General features: G+C 40.7%; 1 protein-coding gene across 5 annotated transcripts in view; it reads right to left on the reverse strand.

Annotated features, from left to right (window-relative positions):
• The window catches only part of BRWD1 (bromodomain and WD repeat domain containing 1), a 129,389-nt gene that overhangs the window by 100,760 nt on the left and 3,000 nt on the right, over window positions 1–25,629 (reverse strand). For 4 of the 5 annotated variants that reach the window (XM_063702701.1, XM_055374027.2, XM_055374028.2 and 1 more), the window contains 4 exons: window positions 13,359–13,509; window positions 11,193–11,291; window positions 10,672–10,832; window positions 8,744–8,965 (listed from right to left, as the gene is read on the reverse strand). In XM_063702701.1, the coding sequence (XP_063558771.1) occupies window positions 8,744–8,965; window positions 10,672–10,832; window positions 11,193–11,291; window positions 13,359–13,509 (633 nt within the window). Of the gene's footprint in view, window positions 1–3,715; window positions 3,776–8,743; window positions 8,966–10,671; window positions 10,833–11,192; window positions 11,292–13,358; window positions 13,510–25,629 lie in introns of those variants that run through there. The other variant, XM_063702702.1, reaches the window with a different exon arrangement.

A 25,629-nucleotide genomic window follows, 5' to 3' on the forward strand; every position in this document is an offset into this window, starting at 1 on the left:
ACCTAAACACCCATCTACAGATGAATGGACAAAGAAAATGCCATGTGTCTGTGTATACACACACACAAAATGGAACATTATAAACAGAATACTCTTCTGTCGTTTGTGGTAATATGGATGAACCTAAAGGCCATTATGTTAAGTGAAATAGCAAGGCACAGAAAGGCAAACACTGTGTAATTTCACCCTTGAATTTTAAAAGTTGATTTCACAGAAGCAGAGAATAGAACAGTGGTTACCTATGGCTGGGGAGTATGGGGGAAGGGGGGGACCATGAGAAGTTGTTTCAATGGGTATTAAGTTACAATCAGACAGGAAGAATAAGTTCTGGTGTTCCATTACACAGTAAGGTGAGTACAGCAAATAACAATGTGAGAGACATTTCAAGATAGCTAGAAGAGAAGATTTTGAATATTACCACAACAAATAAATGATAAATGCTTAAAGTGATGGATATAATTACCCTCATTTGATCCTTATACAACGCATATATGCACTGAAACATCACACTGTATTCTTTGTCTTTCTACAAGTATTATAGGTCAACTAAAAACAAAAAATTTAAAAAGAATGTAAGCTAGGTGTGGTGGCTCACACATATAATCCCAGCACTTTGGGAGGCCAAGGCAGGAGGACTGCTCGAGCCTAGGAGTTTGACCAGTTCGGGCAACATGGCAAAACCCCATCTCTACTCAAAAAACACACAAAAAAAAACTTAGCCAGGTGTGGTGACACACACCTGTAGTCCCAGCTACTCAGGAGGGTGAGGGGGGAGCATCACTTGAGCCCAGTCAACAACAACAACAAAAAAAAATGTATTCGTCAAAGGTAGTTAGCTGTCCTGAACTGTTAAAATGAAATCTCTTCCTGTATGCTCACTCATGCATCCTAGAGGAGATAAAAATTCACATAACATAAACATAAAACTCACCATATGAACCTTTTTTTTTTTTTTTTTTTTTTTGAGTCAGAGTCTCGCTCTGTCGCCCAGGCTAGAGTGCAGTGGTGCGATCTCGGCTCACTGCAAGCTCCGTCTCCCGGGTTCACGCCATTCTCCTGCCTCGGCCTCCCGAGTAGCTAGGACTACAGGCGCTGGCCACCATGCTCGGGTAATTTTTTTTTATATTTTTAGTAGAGATGGGATTTCACCATGTTAGCCAGGATGGTCTCCATCTGCTGACCTCGTGATCTGCCCGCCTCGGCCTCCCAAAGTGCTGGGATTACAGGCGTGAGCCACCGCGCCCGGCCCATATGAACCATTTTAAAGTCAACAATTCAGTGGCATTTAGTACATGCACAATGCTGTGCAGCCATCACCACAACCTAAGGTCAATAGCTATTATTTCACAAGATAAACTGCAACCTGTCAAGGCATTTTTCAATTCTCTTGGATTTTAAGTAGGCAACCAAACTTTTGGAAAATAAAAGTTTTTTATTTCCAGTATTTGTACTTTTTTTTTTTTTTTGAGACGGAGTCTCACACTGTCACCTGGTGGGAAGTGCAGTGGCGCGATCTCTGCTCACTGCAACCTCCACCTCCCGGCTTCAAGCGATTCTCCTGCCTCAGCCTCCCAAGTAGCTGGGATTACAGGTGCCCGCCACCACGCCCAGCTAATTTTTTGTATTTTTAATACAGACAGGGTTTCACTATGTTGGTCAGGCTGGTCTGAAACTCCTGACCTCGTGATCCGCCCACCTCGGCCTCCCAAAGTGCTAGGATTGCAGACGTGAGCCACTGCGCCCGGCCCATTTTTGTTCTTGCCTAGCAATACTAAAAAAATGAACAGTTGTAATAATAGTATAGTGTACATTTTCTGCAAATATTTAATTTTGTAATATTTTTAATCTAGATAAAAGTCGTAATAGTACGATGAGCACCCATACACCGGTCATCAAGATTCACCAATGGTTAATAGTTTGCAACACTTGCTTCCTGATGTAGATATCACACTGACATGAACCATCCAAATCTACCTTGCTGACATCATCACTTCAACCCTAAAATCCTTACTGTGTATCTCCTAACAATGACATTCTCCTACATAACTATGATTATCAATACTTCAAAAACTTACTATTGATAAAACATTATTATATAATCCATATTCAAATTTCCCAAATTTCTCAAGCATCCTTTACAGCTTTTTTCTCTCCTAAATCTAGAACCCAAATCAAGGCTCACACATTACACTAACGTTTGTCCCTTTTCCTGAGGTTCCTTATTGAAAAGCTCTCCACCTTTCTATCTTTCTTGAAACCAAACTTTTGAGGAATAAGATATTTGTTTCACAGACTGTTTCTCAAATTGGATTTGTCTGATTGCTTCCTTGGGAGATTAGCGCCAAACATTTTTTACCTAAATAATAAGTAGGTAGAGAAAATGTTTAACTACAGATAACAATGCATTTCATAGTTACAAGTCAATTCAGATTTTCTTTTTGTGTCTTGTTTTTCTCTGTATTTACCTTCAATTTTCCTTTATAAAGCTGCTTACAATATCCTCTTTTTATTATCTGAAGGATATGTAGTGATACCCCTTTTTCAAATCTGATAATGGTTATTTGTCACGTTTCTTTTTTGTTCCCTGAACAATGTGTCTTTTACCAGTATTTTTAGTCTTTCAAAGAACTTCTGGCTTTGTTGATCCTCACTACCGTTATGCACATTTTTTCTATCCTTAATTTCTGTACTTATCTTCATAATTTCTTTCTTCTTGTTTGTTCTTCTCCTAACTTCTTGAGAAATACACTTGTGATCACTGAATTTCAGCTTCTTTCTAATACATGAATTGGGTGTAAATTTCCCCTTCAGCACAACTTCAGAAGAGAATTATATACTGCTATGAAACAACTCACCCCAAAATTTTTAGCTGCACTGGACAACAATAAATATTCATTATCTCATAGTCTCTATGGTCCAAGAATTCAACAGCAGCTTAGCTAGATAGGTCTGGCTCAGTGTCTCAAGGCTGCGAGACGCAGTCAAGATGTCGACCTGAGCCACAGTCACATAAAGGCTTAACTGGGAATAGGGGAATCTGCTTCCAAAATGGCTTATTCACATGGCTATAGCAGAAGACATCAGTTATTACCATGAAGACCTTTCCATAGGGCAGTTTGAGTGTGCAATCTACCTAACAACTGGCTTCCCCCAAGACCAGCGATTAAAGAGAATAAGACAAAAGCTATTTCATTATGTTGTAGTGTAACTTCAGAAACACTGAAAGTCACATTATACCATTTTCTCAATATCTTTAAGTTCACAGATCAACCCTATTCAGCAAGGAGACTACGGTGGCCTAAGTGCCAGGAGGCAAGAATCACTGGGCACCGCCTTGAAGGCTGGCTCCCAAAGAGTACCTCCCGCAAGTTTTAATATGTAATGTTTTCATTTGTAATGTTTTCATTATTAATCAGTTTGAAATATTCTTAAATGTCTATTGTGATTCTTCTTCTTTGATGTATGGATTATTTAGAAGTACAGTTGACCCTTGAACAACGCAGGGGTTAGGATATCAAACCCCCCCAGGCAGTTGAAAATCCACATGTAACTTCTGACTCCCAAAAAACTTAACTATTGATAAAGCCTCACCAATTGCATGAACAGTCAATTAACACATATTTTTGTATATGTTTTATATAATGTATTCTTATAATAAAGCTAGAGAAAAGAAAATGTTATCAAGAAAATCGTAAGGAAGAGAAAATATATTTACTATTAAGTAGAAGTGATCATCTTAAAGGTCTTCATCCTCATTGTCTTCATGTTGAATAGGCTGAAGAGGAGGAGGAGGAATAAGAGGAGTTGGTCTTGCTATCTCAGGGGTGACAGAGGTGGAAGAAAATCTATATATAAGTCGACCCATGCAATTCAAACCCATATTGTTCAAGGGTCAACTATACACAAAATTTACAAAAAGTGAGGATTATCTGTTATTAATTCTGGCTGTTAGTAATTTCTGGCTTAATTACACTGTTGTCAGAGAATATACTTAGAATTATTTCAGCTGAGACTTGCTTTAGACCATTTAATGTACTGGCAAGTAATATAATTATGTTTACATTGACATTTACTATCCCAGTACTGTTTTTTTCTCCTTTCTTGTTTTACTTTCTTTATTAGTACATATTTCCCCACCTCTATTAAGCCTAGTAGTTATGCAATCTCTTGCTATACTTTTGGCTGTTATTCTAGAGATTTCAAAATGCATCTTCATCTTAAAGTCTAATGTAAATTTGTATTATTTTCCACTTCTTGAACAATGCAAAGATCTTAGAATACTGAAGTTACCGCCTCCTGAAACACACACTATTCATTCTTTAATTCCATATGTATTTTGAAGCCCAGAATTTACTTATCTTATACAGCCAATGTTTATTTCCATTTACCCACACATTCATTTTTTTTTTGTCTTAACTCTTCATTCCTTCTTGCATCTCCAAGTTTCCACCTGGGATCACATCCCCGCCTAAAGAATATTATTTAGAATTCCCTTTAATGTTGTTCCATTGCTAAGAAGTTCTCAGCTTGTCTAAATATGCATTTAATATACTTTCATTCTTCAATGATATATTTTAATAGGTTCAGAATTATTGACTGGCATTTTCTATTAGCAATTTAAAAATATTACTTCTTTGTCTATCAACTTCCATTACTTCTATTAAGAAGCTAGCAATCAGGCCGGGCACGGTGGCTCACGCCTGTAATCCCAGCACTTTGCGAGGTTGAGGCGGGCGGATCATGAGGTCAGGAGATCGAGACCATCTTGGCTAACACGGTGAAACCTCGTCTCTACTAAAAAATACAAAAAATTAGCCGGACGTGGTGGCAGCCGCCTGTAGTCCCAGCTACTTGGGAGGCTGAGGCAGGAGAATGGCGTGAACCCGGGAGCCGGAGCTTGCAGTGAGCCGAGATCGCACTACTGCACTCCAGCCTGGGCGACAGAGTGAGACTCCATCTCAAAAAAAAAAAAAAAAAAAAGAAGCTAGCAATCAGTCTTCTTATTAGTCCTGTAATTTTTCCCTAGGGCTGCAATGATTACTCATTGTACTCCATTCTATTTATTTTCTTCTGGCCTCAATTCCACTTCACTAATTCTCTCTTCAGTTTCATCAGTTGTGTTCAGATGCTGTTAAAATCACCCACTGAGGTTGGGCGAGGTGGCTCACACCTGTAATCCCAGCACTTTGGGAGGCCAAGGCAGGTGGATCACGAGGTCAGGAGATCAAGACAATCCTGGCTAACACAGTGAAACCCCGTCTCTACTAAAAATACAAAAAATTAGCCAGGCGTGGTGGCACGTGCCTGTAGCCCCAGCTACTCGGGAGGCTGAGGCGCAGAAGAACCACTTGAACCCATGAGGCAGAGATTGCGGTGAGCTGAGATTGCGCCACTGCACTCCAGCCTGGGCAACAGAGCGAGACTCCGTCTCAAAAAAAAAAAAAAAAGTACTACTACCCAATTAGATTGTTCAGATATATTCAGTAGGTGATAAACGCATGTGAGCCCCCGTTACAAGAAGAATCATTTCAGGGAAGACTAGAACTCCACTTTCAAAGAATTCCAAGATGATTTTAAAACAGGCACCCTCTCAAAGTATAAATTTTCTTATTTGCTGCTATATTGTCAACACATTCATATCAAACTATAAAATGTTAACTGTGAAACCTAGCAAGAATTTGAATTAATTTTCAAACTATAAAATCTTCCAGAGAACAATATACTTAACTAAAAGTAAGTACACCAACCAAAAATCTTGCTTAAACTTCCAAAATAAAACACTATCTCAGCAAGGCGCAGTGGCTCAGGCTTATAATTCCAGCACTTTGGGAGGTGGAGGAAGAAGGACTGCTTGATCCTAGGAATTCAAGAACAGCCTGGACAACATGGCTAGATTCCATCCCTATAAAAAATTTAAAAAGCCAGGGCTGGTAGCACACACCTGTGGCCCTAGCTACTCGAGAGGTTGAGATGGGCAGACCTTGACCCCAGGCTGAGGTTACAGTGAGCCATGACTGCACCACAGCACTCCGCCTGGGCCAAAAACAAAAAACAAAAACAAAAACCACTATCTCAATTATAACTATCTTCATCCCAAAATAGCAACTCACTCTCTTTTCTTTGAGAATATTGACTAGAACAAAAGTCACCTTTTATCATAAAATTTCACACCAAATCTATTTAAGTGACCGGTAATACATAGCCTAGGTGAATGTGCATAAAAAAATTGAACCACCACCAGTTTTCACCAAATTCTAATGAGAGACACCAATGTACCTTTAAAAGCCTTATAAATCAAACATAAAATAAAAGCCTTACAAATCATCTAACAATTTACTTCAGCCTAACCAAACGTTAAGTTTCAAAACATGATAGAAAAGCACTGAAACAGGGTAGTAGGGACAGCACTTGGCCCAACCCCACCAACATGTTTTTCCATATGTGACCACTGACCACCAGACATTTTGGTACCACCCCCACTGGCCTATACTCGCTGACCAGACCTTGTAAGTTGTCTAAAAAAACTAAAACAAGCAGCATTCTGCCATGATTCCTACTAAGGAGAGTTATATTGCCCATACGTGCGCAAGGCCAGGAGAAGGACCAATCCTAACCCTGAGCCTCATTGTAATACTAAAACCTTCGCCCAGAGGGGCTTATCTGCCCCTCTCATCATGTGATGTATGTGTCAGCATGATTCCTTAGTGCATCTGCACACCCTGTGCTCCATCCCACACATGTAATAACATTCACCTACCTAATGAGTTATGCACATTACCCTCCTTAAGACACGGCAAGGCATTCCCCTGGGGAGCCAGCCAGAGAACCCTTCTTCCTTCACTGTCTCACTTATTCCCAATGTTTCAGGCATAAGTCTCTTTTTTTTTTTTTTTGAGGCAGTCTCACTTTGTCACCCAGGCTGGAATGCACTGGTGTGATAACGGCTCACTGCAGCCTCAACCTCCTGGCTCAAGCAATCCTCCCTCAACCTCAGGGGTACTGAGACTACAGGCATGTGCTACCTTGCCAAACTATTTTTTTTGGGGGGTGGGTGGGGGGGGGGGGGTCTCACTAAGTTGCCCAGGCCGAGTCTCAAACCTGTGAGCTCAAGTGATCCTCCCACCTCAGCCTCCCTAAAGCGCTGGGATTATAGGCATGAGCCACCGCTAGGCACAAGTCTTAATAAATCTCAGCATAAGTCTTAATAAATCTTGTCTGGGAAGTCTGCCTAGCCTCCTATTAATTTCTGTTACACTGAGAGCCAAGAACCTTGCACTAGTAAGAGTAACATTTTCTGTCCCTAATAACTAACGGATGTAAGGCAATGATCATCAGTGAGTAATACAAAAAACACTAGACATTTTGTGCCTTCTGATGGAAGAACTTACATCCCAATATGATCAATTCTCTATCAGTAATGAAATTCTCATACCCCCACCCCAGACGTTTTGAATCAGAAACTTTGGGAGTAGTGCTTAACAATGTTTTAATCAAGCCCTCCAGGTGATTCTCATGCACATTAAAGAGAACCACTGCTCTACATCCAATAACCAACTTAATAGAAATACAGAGGAACATATTAAACTACTCCAACAGGATACAATTGGCAACATCCAAACTGTGGGGAAACTATAGATAACCTAGGTCCTTCAACGAAGAAACTGCAAGAGAATTTTTTTTAAACTGCATAGATAGGTGAAATTTATATTTTAAGTTTCTTTTATTCTACAGCAACCAATTGTAACATGCAGGCTTCGTTTTGCTCCTGATTCAAACAACCTAAATAAAATACCATTATGAGACAACTGGAAACTTGAACATCAATAAATAGTGTGATAATGGTGTTGCAGTTTTTTTGAAAAGGAATCTTTTCCTTCCATCATAACCGTCGCTATGAAAAAAAGTGGGGAGGGGAATCCTTATCTTTTAGAAATACAAAATGAAATATTTGCAGAAGAAATTATATAAAATATAGGATTTGCTTTAGGTACAAGATGAAGCAGTTAGGAAAGAATTGGCCATCGGTTGACAGATACATAGGGGTTTATACAATTCTGTCTACTCTGTATAGGTTCAAAATTATCCTCTGCTTATTGTGAAAAAAACTTTAAATATTTTGGTAAATTAAATCAACTAAGCGGCCAGGCACGGTGGCTCACGCCTGTAATCCCAGCACTTTGGGAGGCTGAGCCGGGCAGGTTACTTGAGGTCAGGAGTTCGAGACCAGCCTGCCCAACATGGTGAAACCCTGTCTGTACTAAAAATACAAAAATTAGCCGGGTGTGGTGGTGGACACCTGTAATTCTAGCTACTCGGGAGGCTGAGGCACAAGAATCGCTTGAACCCAGGAGGCAGAGGTTGCAGCGAGCTGAGATCACACCACTGCACTCCAGCCTGGGCAACAGAACAAGACTCAGTCTCAAAAAAAAAAAAAAAAAAAAAATCAACTTAGCAAAATCCACAAGTTTTAAAGTTGAAAAATAATTAATCTATCACCAGTTTCTAATTGACACTCATCCAGTTCAACCATAAACCCCAAAATATCAATAAGCCTTCATGTAAATATGCATTAGATCTTCATTTCATCAGCCTTCCATGATTTGTGGAAGTATGAATGATTATCATTTCTCTTACTTAAAACATAACTAATACACATCTTACTATTTCTCAATTCCAAAGAAACTGTTTTAAAGAAAAAGGTGAAAATATATATAGGAATATGCCCACTAAGCTAGAAGTTTACCTGTAAAGATGTAATTGATCCTGTGTGTCCTTGGAGCACAGCAACTGGGGCACAAGTTCTCAAGCACCACACTCTAATAATTTTATCACAGCTCCCCGCAGCAATCATTGTATTCTCATAGTTTACTGCCATATCTGAAATTTCTGCAGAATGACCTCTTAATGTAGATAACAAGCGGCCATTATGTGTTGACCAAATCTTTACCAAACAGTCATCTGAACCCTAAGAAAAAATATACCCAAAAATTAATGTTAGTACAGCAAGTCTTTTAAATAATATTAAAAGAATACCTTTTATATGCCATCCAAATTAACTTTAACTTCTCTCTTTCCAACTATAGAATACTGTTATTTATGTAATAAATTATGACTTATAGTCAGAACACTTATGGAATAATAGTATTTTTCTTTAAGGCAAAGACAGTCTACATAAAGATACTGCCGAGTTATCATTTCTACGGGTCAGACTCCATTACCAATACTATTTTCCCCCAAGTTCTCTGCAAAGTAGTCCAACTCAAAGTTCACGGCTCTCTTATATCAACTAACAATGGTTAAATGTTAGTCTAGGCCAGGCACAGTGGCTCACGCCTGTAATCCCAACACTTTGGGAGGCCCAGGTGGGCGGATCACAAGGTCAGGAGATCGAGACCGTCCTGGCTAAGGCGGTGAAACCTTGTCTCTACTAAAAAATACAAAAAATTAGCCCCGCGTGGTGGCTGGCACCTGTAGTCCCAACTACTGAAGAGGCTGAGGCAGGAGAATGGTGTGAACCCAGGAGACGGAGCTTGCAGTGAGCGGAGATTGCGCCACTGCACTCCAGCCTAGGCGACAGAGAAAGACTCCGTCTCAAAAAAAAAAAAAAAAAGTCTATTCACATCAAGCTAGATAATGTGATGAATGTGATGAATGTTGGAACAGATCTATACTTCATAGTGTGAGAAACAGGACTAAGTGGCAATCCCAAAAACAAACAAAAGTGGTGGGAATAGCCTCCTCACAAACACAGTCTCAAGTTTACAGTACTAGCCAGCACCCATTCAAGAAACATTTGATTATCTACTCTTGAATTGTACACCCCCAAAATGAAAGTTAAACTTCTCACCTCTCCTAATTTACCCTTAAAACATTAAAATGATAAATTCCAAATTTTTTCAGATAGGTTTTTAATACTTACTTGAACACTAATGGGTTATTTTATAATCAACCCATTTTCCTGAACCAGTGATTAATGTGAACATGAATCACTTGTAGAGGTCTGAGGAGCTTTTTATTTTGGGGGGTTTACAGTTTATATATATTTAATTACAATGTAATCTAATACAGTAAGTCTAGAATGTGCTAGAGGGGAAGTATTAGGTATGTGTTTTTTTGTTTTTTTTTTTTTTTTTGAGATGGAATCTCGCTCTGTCGCCCAGGCTGGAGAGCAGTGGGTCGATTTCTGCACACTGCAAGCTCCACCTCCCAGGTTCATGCCATTCTCCTACCTCAGCCTCCCAAGTAGCTGGAACTACAGGCGCCCACCACCACACCCGGCTAATTTTTTTGTATTTTTAATAGAGATGGGGTTTCACCGTGTTAGCCAGGATGGTCTCGATCTCCTGACCTCGTGATCCGCCTGTCTCGGCCGCCCAAAGTGCTGGGATTACAGGCGTGAGCCACCGCGCCCGGCCAGGTATGTCTATTTTTAAGCATCCTTAAATATCACATTTAAGAACCACTACTCTAAATCACTGTCTTTCAAAACAGCACAGAGTCCTATCTTCAGCTGAAGCACTTATTAAAAATACAAATTCGTGAGACCCACACCATACCTACTGAGTCAAAATCTCTGAGGATGGGAAACAGAAACTAAGATTTCCTAGATGATTCTGAAGCACACTAAAGTACTCTAGATGACATCAAATCAAGTTTAAAATTTTAACTCACTGTAAAGATTCTATGTCCTGTCCTATCAAATGCTACACAGTAAACAGCAGATAGATGTCCGAGAATCCTTCTGTGCATTTTTATATGCTGATACATAGTTCCTGGAAATGCTGTACTAAAAGTGGAACACCCTGTGAGTTGTTTTCCTCGATGTATCTCCACTAGGAAATAAAAACAATGAAAATGGTTAAGGGAGAGCCAATAAGGAAAAATCTAAGAAAAACTCAAATAACAATTTCTAGAGGGTCACAAAAATCTATGTTCAAGAAGCCCTAATGACACAATTTCTTCCCAATTCTATTCTTCTGTATTCAGTAACACAGACTTCTTACTATAAAAAGATTTTTATTAATTTTATTTTTAGTAATTATTTTAACAATAATTTGACATTTGATACTTATTACTATTAAAACAACATTTCAACCGGTATTTCCTTTTAAATTTTAATACAGCATTTATAAAGGTTGTTGAGAAATTTAAAAACAATTATTTCAGGCATCTCAAAGGCCAACCTTACTTACCAAGATTTGGTGGGGAACCATAATTCACTGGCATTTCAGGAGGTCTTCCTCTATGAAGAGCAGCAAAGGCAGAGCCCTTCCAAACTGTGTGCCTGCAGTCTTTAAAATGAATTTTAGATACACATAAAATCTTGAAAGTTAACCCCAAGAAAGATTTTATAGAATACTTACGTATATTGTAATAAACTGTTTATTCAACATTTTACCAACTAATATACTTTAACAGAAAAGCCCTGGAGGTTTATTAGACTATTTCTGAAGAAAAAGAAAATTAAGACATCTCAGATACAGCAGCAACAACAACTAACATTTGTGTAGCACTTTACAATTCACAAAGTGCTTTCAACATACATTAGCTCATTGAATCCTCACAACAACCCTGTGAGGTAGGTATTTTTGCCAATTTACAAGTGAGGTAACTGAGGCTCAAAGGTTCCAGGACCTTTAAAGAGATCCACAGCAAATGATTGGTAAAGATGGACCATAAAACCAGATCTTTTGACTCCAAGTCCCATTTAATGCCAAGTGTTTATTTTTCAATGTAGAATTATATCATACAATACTAAAGATAAAAGGTCTTACAACTGATCCAACTTTTCAAAAATGGAAGCTTTTATAAGGAAAAAGTTCTTTGATTTATATGAAAATTCATGACTTGTTCAGTTTTAAAATTAATTTGGCCAATACTATCATGACTTTAGTCTCTATCTTTAGGAAGTACCAATAAATTATATAGCTTTCCCTTCATTTTAGGATCACAGAAAATCCTCTACTGAAGAGCACATACGTAGGATCTGTGACTCTCAACACTAATTCAAAGTCCATCCTTCCTTGACCTACCAGCAAATGCACTAAGAAAAAAAAGTCTGCCCTCCTCTATAGGAGATAGCAGCAGAACATAGGTTTGAAGCAGTCACACTGTGCCAGAAATTAGCTTCTTCATAACTCAAAGAAGAAAGGGAAGGCATCATACTAAACCTCTACTGAGCCTCGGGTGCCCCAACCTAACAGACATATTGCATTTTACATGAATGGATTCGTTACCACTATCATGACCAAAAAGCAGTTACAAGGCATCCTCCTGGGGTACCAGTACAAAACAAACAGAGAATATGCCCCTACCCTAGGGCAGCTTGCTGAAGACTCTTCTAAGGTCTGGCCAGTTCTAAATCACTGCTCATCACAAAACAACGACATGGAGCTTGACACAAGTAAAGAAAACAAAGGAAAACAGGCTACCAATTAACTACCATATAACCAGCTAAAATAGAATAATTACAAAGTGAATAGGGACACAGAAGAGGAAGAATATAAACAGTGTCCTGATTAGTGCCACAGGGTGACATGGCTAGAGCACTAAGAAACAACTAAAGCTAACAAACCAGTCTGGCACGGAACTAAGAGGGAGGGGTGTTCTTTCTCAGTTAAGCTTTATACTGGTGGTGCAGCTAAGAGTAGCATCACATCAGCAACAGCTCGTAATAAAAAATCATCATGGGATGAACTTGATGTATACTCAGGATCAGAAGAACCAACAATCTTTGCCCATTAGCAGTTTAGCCACATGTACACATATATTATATCACATACATATACTTAGTCTAAGTCATATATACCAAGCTAACAGAAAAAGAATGGCAATTTCAAACATTTTGCTAGCACATAACTTGGCAAAAAAATTAAATTAGTAAAAAAAGAACCATGCAATTTTACATTTGTGGTGCTTGTTTTCAAGCTGCTACCAAATTTAGAAAATCACTTCCCTTTATAACAAAGGGCTTTCAGAAGCTAAATATCAAATGAAATACCTCTAGCATTTAAAGAGTTTATTAGACACATACAATTACATTCAGTCAAGTTATGAGTGAGCTACAAAATGGAAAATTAAGAACTCACATTGATAAAACCTCAAACAACATCTCAGAATAAATTCAAGCTTTTTAGCTTAACATCTATATCTTTATCAACTTTTTAATGCAGAAGGACCCATTAAACACTTATGTAATAAAATTCAATGTTCTATGCTAAATGCAGAGAATTTTATAGTCCACAGCATGATTTATAGTTACATTATCACCTTTCTTCCACAATGCTTACATTACTTCACAATTATAATAATTATTAGGCTATTAATACAAAGCAGAACACTTCTTCAAATTAAGGTACCTTTTGCTGTACGTAGCAAAGACTGCCTTCCTGCACCAAGTAAAGAAGTGACTCTTGAAATACTGGGTGGAATTTCTTTATCCAACATAGGACCGATGCGCTGGCAGATTTGCAACAGATGATCAGGAGCCACATGCTTATTGGACAAGACCTAGTTGGAGAGCAAGTTTCAATGACAACAGTCTAATAATATCAAAAACTATTAAATACTTAGGGATAAGTCTGGCAAAATGTGAAAAACATACACTGAAAACTGTAAAACATGCTGAGAGAAATTAAAGACGACTTAAATAAGCAATAAGCTGATCTACAGATTTGAGCTACAGATTCAAAACTGTAACACTCAAAACTTCAGCAAGATTTTTTTTTGTAGAAATTGACAATTTTGTTCTAAAATTTATATGCAAATAACCTGGAAAAGCACCTCTGAAAAAGAAAAAGGTTGCAGAGCTAACAAAACTTAATCTCAAGACTTGAAATCAAGACTTTACTCAAAATTGCACTAACTGGGCCAGGGATGGTGACTCACACCTGTAATCTCAGCACTTTGTAAGGCCAAGGCAGGTGGATCACTTGAGATCAGGAGTTCGAGACCAGCCTGACCAACATGGTGAAACCCCATCTCTACTAAAAATACAAAATTAGCCAGGCATGGTGGTGCACACCTGTAGTCCCAGCTACTTGGGAGGCTGAGGCAGGAGAATCACTTGAACCCAGGAGGTGGAGGTTGCAGTGAGCCGGGATCGTGCCATTGCACTCTAGCCTGAGCAACAAGAAAAAAATATATATATATATATTACGTTAACTCTCCTGTCTCAAAAAAAAAAAAAAAAAAAAACAAAAAAAAAACGCTAACTGGCCTGTAAGTGAAGCATACATCTTTGAGAGAGATGTTAAGATATCAAAGATCCTATAAGACATCATTTAGTATCTAAATCATGGATAACTGGTTCTGAACAACATACTAGGCAGTAAAAAACATTAATTCTTTCAGTAAGTACTGACAGCCTATTAGGTGCCAGGAACCATAAGTGGATATACCTATGGATTACTATAGACAAATATATGTCTCTTATAATTTTAAATGAAAAATAATCACTTATTTACTCCAACGTAAAAGATAAAAGATATTGCTCTCATCTCTACAATGAGAATAGGCTGGATAAACTTTAAAAAATGTATAAACCCATCACAGCTGAAGAAACAAAGAAAAATCTACATTAACTAATCCCAGAAAGTACAAGCTTTTCTGGGAACAGAAAAGGGACTCAGGCTGGGCACGGTGGCTCACGCATATAATCCCAACACTTCGGGAGGCCGAGGCAGGTGGATCACTAGAGGTCAAGAGTTCGAGACCAGCCTGGCAGAAATGGTGACATCCCATCTCTACTAAAAAAAAAAAACACAAAAATTAGCTAGGTGTGGTGGTGGGCGCCTGTAATCCCAGCTACTTAGGAGGCTGAGGTATGAAATCACTTGAACCTGGGAGGCGGAGGTTGCAGTGAACCAAGATCATGCCATAGCACTCCACAGCCTGGGCAACAAGAGTGAAACTCCATCTCAAAAAAATAAATAAAGCTAAAGAAAAGGGACTCATAGCTGCTTACATCCCTAGCAGAGAGGCAGGAAGAACTGACCTCAGAAAAGAATAAGAAAAAAACCACTCAAACCTCTAACAAACTTAATGGCTACTTGTGGCCAGCATGACTGATTAGAATCCTAAGGCACCTCAGTTACAGTGAGTCTGCACACCTACCACAATTTTTTCCCATAGGCCTTCACCAACTGCATAGGGCCCAAACACTAAAGCCAGGGCAGCCCTGGAAGAAATCTTACATTCCAAATGCACTGCAGTGGCCCTCCTAACGCTAGAGATAGGACAACAGGGTGGAGAATGATCTCTTCTGACATGGAAAGCCTAGAGCAGGACGGCAAGGCAGAGTGAACTCTGTAGCAACCTAAAAAGTTGGCAGTCAGGTACAAAGTAGAAAAAGATCTCACAAAGTTTGGAAAGGTGGCAACTCCAGTGTAAAAAATAAGACATCTCAGAAATTTCACGAGGGCCAAATGTCAAACTCTGCTGGAAGGGAAAGTATTGATGCCACCCTCAAAGCATGGAAAGCCAGTGACTTACTGAATGTAACAAAGCTCAGAGATGATCAATTACAAATTAGATTGACCCTGTCTCACACAATAACTGCTTGAGAAAAGAGCACATCTTTACCAGAGGTAAATACATTACTGCAGCCTCTACTCTTTTTACACAAAAAGTTACAGCATACCTCAAAAAAATGATGAGATACACAACAAAGATAGATATATGACCCATGGTCAAGAGGGGAAATGGTCAATAGAAGCAGACCTAGAGATGGCCCAGATGTTCAAAAATGCTTAGCTGTTATTTCTTCAAACTACTTCTCCCCTCTATCCTTTCCACTTGGGACTTTAATTACACATTAAACTATTTGATATCATACTACTTATTAAAAAAGCTCAGAGAACCCAAGAAAAATAAATGCAAAGAAAACCCACTTTGGGAGGCCAAGGCGGGCAGATCACGAGGTCAGGAGATCAAGACCATCCTGGCTAACACGGTAAAACCCTGTCTCTACTAAAAATACAAAAAAATTAGCCAGGCGTGGTGGCAGGTGCCTGTAGTCCCAGCTGCTGGGGAGGCTGAGGCAGGAGAATGGCGTGAACCCAGGAGGCGGAGCTTGCAGTGAGCCAAGATGGCGCCACTGCACTCCAGCCTGGGTGACAGAGCAAGGCTCCCACAAAAAAAAAAAAAAGGAAGCCACCTAGGTGCACATGTGAAAGGCAGCTTCTGACATGCCCGCTAATAGTGACCAAACCTCTTGGTAGTCAGACTTGTGAAATCCCCTCCTCAGTTACTTCAGAAAACAGTAACACTGAGAGGATACTACTTCTATGATTAGGTTACAATTGTGACTTCTGTCTTACTAAGACTCTACTGCCTCATCAGCTTTCATCTTTTGATAACTCAAGCTATCACACTGGAAAGACCAAAAGGGCAAGGAACTGAGAGTGGCCAATAGTCAGGTAGAAACTGAGGCCCTCAGTCAAACAACCCTCCAGGAACCGAATCCTGCCAAAACTACATGAGCTTGGAAGCCTATTCCTCCCCCGTCAAGCCTTCAGCTAAAACCCCAGTTCTGCCAACATTTTGACTGCACCTTCAGAGAAAAGGAGACAGGGAACCCATCTGAGCTGTGTCTGGACAGCTGACTTACAGAAACTGGCAGATAACAACAAATCAGTGTAGCTTTAAGCCGCTAAATTTTGGGGTAATTTGTTATACAGCAATAGATCATGACTACAGGACAACATAGTAAAACTGCTGAAAATCAAAGACAAAATAAAAATCCTAAAAGCAACCAGACCAAAAACAACATTATTTTCAAAGGAGCAATAAGACTGCTAAATTTTCAACATTAGGAAGGCATAAGGCAGTAGAACATCTTTACTGTGCCGAAAAAAAAAAAAAAGGACTATGAATCAGAATTCCATAGCTACTGAAGTCACTGTCAACAAACCTTTGTTAAAAAGCTTTGTGTGTTTTTTCTGTTTTTTTTGTTTTTTTTTTTTTTGAGACAGTCTTGCTCCGTGGCCCAGGCTGGAGTGTAGCGGCCCCAATCCTGGATCACTGCAACTTCCACCTCCCAGGTTGAAGCGATTCTCCTGCCTCAGCCTCCCAAGTAGCTGGGATTACAAGCACACGCCACCACATCCAGCTAATTTTTGTATTTTTAGTAGAGAAGGGGTTTCACCATATTGGCCAGGCTGGTCTCGAACTCCTGATCTCAGGTAATCCACCCGCCTCAGCCTCCCAAAGTGCTGGGATTACAGGCGTGAGCCACCAAGCCCGGCCAAACCTTCACTAAAAGAAATAACAAAATAAGTTCTGCAGACAGAAGAAAAATTACCACAAATAGGTCCCATGGAAGTGGAGGAAGAAATTTAAAACACCAGAAAAGATGTATAGGTAGGTAAGCAAGTGATTATTGACTTTAAAACAACAGTAATAACATCTTGAAACTTTTATAATATGTGGTAAGGCCGGGCTGAGAGCAGTGGCTCAGACTTGTAATCTCAGCACTTTGGAAAGCTGAAGTGGGCAGATCACCTGAGGTCAGGAGTTCAAGACCAGCCTGCCTAACATGGTGAAACCCCACCTCTACTAAAAATACAAAAATTAGCCAGGCATGGTGGCACATGCCTGTAATCCCAGCTACTTGGGAGGCTGAGGCACAAGAATCACGAATCTGGGAGGTAAAAGTTGCAGTGAGCCAAGGTCACACCACTGCACTCACACCTAGGTGACAGAGTGAGACTCCGTCTTTAAAAAAAAAAAAAGTAAGGCCAGGCATGGTGGCTCATGCCTGTAATCCCAGCACTCTGGGAGGCCCACGCAGGCAGATCACTTGAGGCCAAGAGTTCAAGACCAGCCTGGGAAACATGGCAAAACCTCATCTCTACTAAAAATACAGAAAGTAGCTGGGTGTGGTGGCATGCTCCTGCAATTCCAGCTACTTGGGAGGCTGAGGCAGAGAACTGCTTGAACCCAGGAGACAAAGGTTGCAGTGAGCCGAGATCACACCACCACACTCCATCCTGCACAACAGAGACTCCATCTCAAAAAAAAAGATTACTAGCTCAAAGCGACAGGATGGTGACAACTAACAGTTATAACTTCATTTATTTGGGAAGTGGTAAAGGAACTAATGTAAAGTAATGTATATTGGTAATGTATATTGAAACCTCTAGGGAAACCACCAAAATAATAATAAAAGGATATATAACTAAAAAGAAATAAAGAGGCCGGGTGCAGTGACTCACACCTGTAATCCCAGCACTTTGAGAGGCCAAGACAGGTGGATCACTAATGGTCAGGCGTTCAAGACCAGCCTGGCAAATGTGGTGAAACCCCATTTGTACTAAAACTACAAAGATTAGCCGGGCATGGTAGCAGGCGACTGTAATCTCAGCTACTTGAGAGGCTGAGGCAGGAGAATCACTTGAGCCCGGGAGACAGAGGTTGCAGTAAGCCAAGATCACGCAACTGCGCCCCAGCCTGGGCAACAGAGCGAGACTCCATCTCCAAAAAAAAAAAAAAAAAAGTTATTAAAAAAATGAAGAAAAGGAATAGTTAGGCCAGGCGAGGTCCACTTTGGGAGACTGACGGCAGATCATTTGAGCTCAGGAGTTCCAGACCAGCCTGGGCAACATGGCAAAACCCCATCTCTACAAAAAAAAAATAGCCAGGTGTAGTGGTGCGTGCCTGTGGTTCCAGCTACTCAGGAGACTAAGGTTGGAAGACGGCTTGAGCCCAAGAGGCTGAGGCTGCAGTGAGCTGTGATCATACCACTGTACTTCAGCCTGGGTGACAGAGTGAGACCCTGTCTCGAAAAAAAAAAAGAAATACAGAGTAAGTAGTTGCCAGGCGCAGTGGCTCACGCCTGTAATCCCAGCACTATGGGATCCTGAGGCGGGTGGATCACCTGAGGTCAGCAGCTCTAGACCAGCCTGGCCAACGTGGTTAAACCCCGTTTCTATAAAAATACAAAATGAGCCGGGCGTGGTGGCGGGCGCCTGTAATCCCAGCTACTCAGGAGGCTGAGGCAGGAGAATCGCTTGAACCCGGGAGGCGGAGGTTGCAGTGAGCCGAGATTTCGCCATTGCACTCCAGCCTGGGCAACCAGAGTGAAACTCTTTCTCAAAAAAAAAAAAAAAAAGAAATACAGAATAAGTAGAATACTTTTTACCTTTTTGAAATCCTGCTGTCATCTTAATACTTGATTAATCAAAAAAAAAAGTGAGAGAAAGAATAAAGAAGAAATGAGATAAAGAACAGGTAGACTTAAACCCAATTATGTTTAATTATGTTAAATACAAATGAGCAAGGCACAGTGGCTCACACCTATAATCCCAGCACTTTGGGAAGCCAAGGCAGGAGGACTGTCTGAGTCCAAGAGTTCAAGATGAGCCTAGGCCATATAGTGAGACAGTCTCTACAAAAAAAAATTTTTTTTAATTAGCCGGCCATGATGGCACACACGTATAGACTCAGCTACTCAGGAGGCTGAGGCAGGAGGATCCCTTGAACCCAGGAGGTCAAAGCTGCAGTGTGCCATGATCATGCCACTGCACTCCACCCTGGGCAACAAAGTGAGAACTTGTCTGGAAAACAAAAAAAAAAATACGAATGACCAAAACATCACTAAAAGAATGCACATAAAACTACACGCTGTTTACGGGAGATAAACTTTAAACATGTGAACACAGAAAGGTTGAAAAGAAAAGGACAGAAAAAGATACACTGTGCCATCGCTAACCAAAAGAAGTTGGTGTGGCTATATTAATGTAAGGCAAAGTAGATGGGAAGACAAGAAGATTATAATGAATAAAGCATTTTCTAATATTTAAGGTCAATTCAATAGGAAAACAAAAATCCTAAATTTGAATGTACCTAATAACAGCTTCAAAAAAGGACAAAAAGAGCAACAAATCCACAATCATATTTGGAGATTTTTTTTTTTTTTTTTGAGATGGAGTCTTGCTCTGTCGCCCAGGCTGGAGTGCAGTGGCACAATCTCCACTCACTGTAACCTCCGCCTCCTGGATTCAAGCAATTCTCCTGCCTCAACCTCCCAAGTAGCTGGGACTACAGGCATGTACCACCATGCCTGGCTAATTTTTGTATTTTTAGTAGAGACGGGTTTCACAAGGTTGATCAGGCTGGTCTTGAGCTCCTGACCTCAAGTGATCTGCCCGCCTTGGCCCCCTAAAGTGCTGGGATTACATGCGTGAGCCACCACATCTGGCAGTAGCTGGAGATTTTAACAAATCTTTCTCAGGAATCAATACAGTAAGCTTGCAAAAATCCATAAGGATACATATGATCTGAAAATAAACAAGTCACTCAACTTTTATCCCTTAGATACAAATAACTTCTTGTTGTTGGGTGAGCCTATGGAAACTAGTAACTACTCTCTTTTAAGGTAGCACAGCCAGCCAGGCACAGTAGTTCACACCTGTAATCCCAGCACTTTGGGAGGCCAAGGTCAGTGGATCACCTGAGGTCAGGAGTTTGAGACACCAGCCTGACCAATATGGTGAAATCCCATCTCTACTAAAAATACAAAAATGAGGCCTGCTGCAGTGGCTCACGCCTGTAATTCCAGCATTTTGGGAGGCTGAGGTGGGTGAATCACAAGGTCAAGAGATAGAGACCATCCTGGCCAACACGGTGAAACCCTGTCTCTACTAAAAATTCAAGAATTAGCTGGGCATGGTGGCATGTGCCTGTAGTCCCAGCTACTCAGGAGGGCTGAGGCAGGAGAATCACTTGAACCCAGGAGGCGGAGGTTGCAGTGAGCCAAGACTGCGCCACTGCACTCCAGCCTGGCGAAGGTGCAAGACTGTCTCGAAAAGAAAAAAAAAACCTTATCGGGGTATGGCTGCGCCCTCCTGTAGTCCCAGCTACTTGGGACACTGAATCGGGAGGATCACCTGTGCCCAGGAGTTTGACGCTGCAGTGAGCCATTCATTATTGGGTCACTGCAGTCCAGCCTGGACAAGAGACCCAAACTCAAAAAACAAAGAATTGAGACTAGTTATCTTTAAGTATCTTTTTTTTTTTTTTTTTGAGGCCGAGTCTCACTCTGTCACCAGGCTGGAGTGCAGTGGTGCAATCTTGGCTCACTGCAACCTCTGCTTCCCGGGTTCAAGTGACTCTCCTGCCTCAGCCTCCCGAGTAGCTGGGACTACAGGCGCCCGCCACCACGTCTGGCTAATTTTTTGTATTTTTAGTAGAGATGAGGTTTCACCATGTTGGTCAGGATGGTCTCGATCTCTTGACCTTGTGATCCACCCACCTCGGCCTCCCCAAGTGCTGGGATTACAGGCGTGAGCCACCGCACCCGGCCTAGATATCTTTAAATATCTAACCCTGCCTTGGGCCAGTCAAATCCATGTTATTTAATTGTAACTTTCATGTATACGAGTGGTAAAGACAGAGGAGGAAGGAAATATAACTACAGAACTGAGCCTAAGAATTGGGAAGGACTAGGTTTGTAGAGGGGTTTATTTAAAGGGAAAGAGATTAAGAGACTTAATAATTGAATAATGTGTTACATTTTTGTGGGCCATTTTCTTTGACCGGAAAAAATACCAGAAGATCCTTATATTTAGTGTATAATTAGAAAACTCATTAAGATTTAAAGAAATATATTGGAGTAGTCCTTTTGTGTGAGGAACAGGCTTAAAAGTTATTTATATTGAAATCAGAATTTGGTTTATTAGAATTGCAAGTAGTCGTTTTTCTTAAACCTTCAAGTACAAATCTTATTTATAAATCCAGAAACAAATAGTTACTTTTATTCTGTTACTGTTTAATTGATAATTGAAAATTTGTTTATTTATTTATTTTGAGGAGTTTTGCTCTTGTTGCCTAGGCCGGAGTGCAATGGCTTGATCTCGGACCATTGCAATCTCCGCCTCCTGGGTTCAAGTGATTCTCCTGCCTCAGCCTCCCAAGTAGCTGGGATTACAGGCACCTGCCACCACGCCCGGCTAAGTTTTGTATTTTTAGTAGAGACAGGGTTTCACCCTGTTGGCCAGGCTGGTCTTGAACTCCTGACCTCAGGTGATCCACCCGCCTCAGCCTCCTAAAGTGCTGGGATGACAGGTGTGAGCCACTGAGCCTGGTTATAATTGAAAATTTAATCATAAAATATTTTATACCACTTACACATTTAATCAAATTTCCTTGGGCATTTTTCACTGCAATTAGAAGTGTACAGTTATTTTAATCACCTCAGCAGGGTTAACTTAGACAAACCTAACCATGAATTTTCTAAGACTAAACTTGTAAATAGATTTCAAATTTATTTTGTAATTTTTTTACTCTATCGAACAAATAAATGTAACTCAGTAATTACAAAACTTGTTACTATATCAGAATATGTACTTGTATGAATATCAATGTACTGTATGTATATATTTTATGTATATATGTTTGTATGTATATATTGTACATATTATATGTATATATACTTGTGTGAATATATTTGTACTTTCCTTTTTCTTCATCTTCGCTTGTTAACCTTCCTGGGTTGTGACTTAATTACCCAAACTAGGAGGAGACTGGTATTACCATTTTAAGTACTCTACAGGATTAAGGAATCAGGTTATGATAGAAGATTATAGGCTATGACTTAGAACTTGGGTGCACTGCCAGATACTTTAAGTCTTAGGCTGAGCCTTTTTTAATAGTAAGACCCCTTTAAAACAAAAACCTATTTTACAATTTTGTATTTCCCAAAAGTCTTGAAACTAATCCCATTATCATTTAATTTTCACAGTGGAACTCTAAAGACCCTTCATCCTGAGGGTAGCTAATTTCTTTCCTCTATGGATTCTGTATTGTCATTGACTATAGAGATCTATCATTCTATAGGTATTTCATTTGTAACTTGGGGACACTTAATGATCATGTTAGTGTGATTGATGAGTTACAGTCTAGCAATATAGCACTGCAGGTAGAGACTAGAAACTTGGGAGCTGGACACGGAGGCTCACACCTGTAAACCAAGGTTTTGTAAACTTTTTTTCTACAGATGAGGTGTTGCTTATGTTGCCCAGGCTGCTCTCAAACCCCTGGCACCAAGTGATCCTCCCATCTCAAACTCTCAAGTCTCTGTATAGCCTTAGCCACCACACTTGGCTTCAATTCTTATAAGAAGCAAAAGTAGGCCTGGCAAGGTGACTCATGCCTGTAATCCCAGCACTTTGGGAGGCCAATGCAGGTGGATCACTGAAGGTCAGGAGTTCGAGACTAGCCGGGCCAACATGGTGAAACCCCGTCTCTACTAAAAACACAAAAAGTAGCCAGGCATAGTGGTACATGTCTGTAATCCCAGCTACTCAGGAGGCTGAGGCAGGAGAACTGCATGAACCTGTGAGGCAGAGGTTGCAGTGAGCCAAGATTATACCACTGCACTCCAGCCTGGGCAACAGAATGACACCCTGTCTCAAAAAAAAAAAAAAAAAAGAAAAAAAGAAGCAAAAGTACCAAAAATACTCTTGCCCCCAAATACAGGTTGGAATAACAGCATGGTCACAAGTTTAAGATAAATTGTGGCTTTACAAACACTAATACTAGAATCATCTAAAAAGCTTTTTAAAATACTGAGGTCCAGTCCCACCACAAAGATTCTGATTTAACTGGTTTGGGGCATACTCTGGGCAACCAGATTTTATAAAGCTCCCCAGATGATTCTCATCTGAAGATGAAAACCACTAAGAAAAAGGAACAAGTTACCATCATGAGGAACAATTAGACAAATACAGAATGTAAAACATTCTACAGGATAAATGATTTGGTCTCCAGTAAATCAATGGCATAGAAACAAGACTATTCAAGATAAAAAGAGATTTAAGATAATCAGGGCAGGGGCAGGGTGCGGTGAGTCACACCTATAATCCCAGCACTTTGGGAAGCAAGGCGGGCAGGTCACAAGGTCAAGAGATGGAGACCATCCTGGTCCACATGGTGAACAGCCATCTCTACCAAAACTACAAAAATTAGCTGGGCATAGTGGTGTGCGCCTGTAGTCCCAGCTACTTGGGAGGCTGAAGCAGGCCAATCGCTTGAACCTGGGAGGTAGAGGTTGCAGTGAGCCGAGATCACACCACTGCACTCCAGCCTGGCGACAGAGTGAGACTCCATCTCAAAAAAAACAAAACAAAAATCAGGGCAGGTGAGGTGGCTCACACCTGTAATTCCAACTTTGGGAGGAGCATTTGAGACCAGCCTGGACAACATAGCGAGTCTGTTTCTCTAAGGGGGGAAAAAAAAAAAAAAAAACTTAGCCAAGTGTGGTGGCACATGCCTGTGGTCCCAGCTACTCAGGAGGTGGAGGGCTGAGGTGGGAAGATTGCTTGAGCCTGGGAAATGGAGGCTTCAGTGAGCTGTGATCATACCACTGCACTCCAGCCTGGGTAATAGAGTGAGACCCAGGGTGGGGCGGGGAGAGAATCAATCAGTCAATGCATGTATGGACCTTTCTCAAGACCAAATCAAACTAATTGTAAAAAAACACCCAGGGAGGCCGGGCGCGGTGGCTCACGCCTGTAATCCCAGCACTCTGGGAGGCAGAGGCAGGCGGATCATGAGGTCAGGAGATCAAGACCATCCTGGCTAACACAGTGAAACCCCGCCTCTACTAAAAATACAAAAAAATTAGCCGGGCGTGGTGGCGGGCGCCTGTAAGTCCCAGCTACTTGGGAGGCTGAGGCTGGAGAATGGCGTGAACCCGGGAGGCGGAGCTTGCAGTGAGCCGAGATCACGCCGCTGCACTCCAGCCTGGGCGACAGAGCGAGACTCCGTCTCCAAAAAAAAAAAAAAAAAAGACACCCAGGGAACAAAAACAAAATCTGGATATGGACTCTGTGATATTGGCACTTGATGACATAATAAGTAGTCCTTATTTTTTAGAGATGAACTCTGACGAACTTAGAGATGAAATGTAGTGTCTGGAATCTGCCTTAAAACATTCCAACACATTAACCAATGAAATGAATGGCTTTCCGGAATTTGCTTAAAAACAAGGGAGCAGACAATATGCAACATTCTCTGATAATCACTTAAGTTGGAAAATGGGCACCTAGTGGGTGGGTCATTTATTTTATTATTTTTGTTTGAAGATTTCCATTGATAGTTTCTTAAAACATATGTATACCTCAAATAGAAACCAAAGTAAATATAGCAAGTTAGTAACTTTCAAAATTCAAATTTGTTGGCCAGGCGCAGTGGCTCACGCCTGTAATCCCAGCACTTTGGGACACAGAGGCGGGCAGATCACCTGAAGTCAGGAGTTCGAGACCAGCCTGGCCAACATGGTGAAACCCCATCTCTACTAAAAATACAAAAATTAGCCAGGTACCTGTAATCCCAGCTACTGAGGAGGCTGAGGCAGGAGGATCACTTGAACCCAGGAGGCAGAGGTTGCAGTGAGCCGAGGCTGCTCCTCAAAACAGACTGTCTCAAAAAAAAAGTATTATTATTCAAATTTGATGATATACAGGGGTGCATTACATTATTCTCATTTGTGTACATCTGAAATACTTCTTTTTTGTTGTTGCGTTTCGAGACAGGGTCTCGCTCACCTAGGCTGGAGCAGAGTGGCTTGATCAGGGCTCACTACATCCTCAACCTCACTTTAGGCAAGTCTGGAACTCCTGGCCTCAA

Source organism: Gorilla gorilla, chromosome 22, assembly GCF_029281585.2.
Source record: "Gorilla gorilla gorilla isolate KB3781 chromosome 22, NHGRI_mGorGor1-v2.1_pri, whole genome shotgun sequence".
NCBI lineage: Eukaryota > Metazoa > Chordata > Mammalia > Primates > Hominidae > Gorilla > Gorilla gorilla.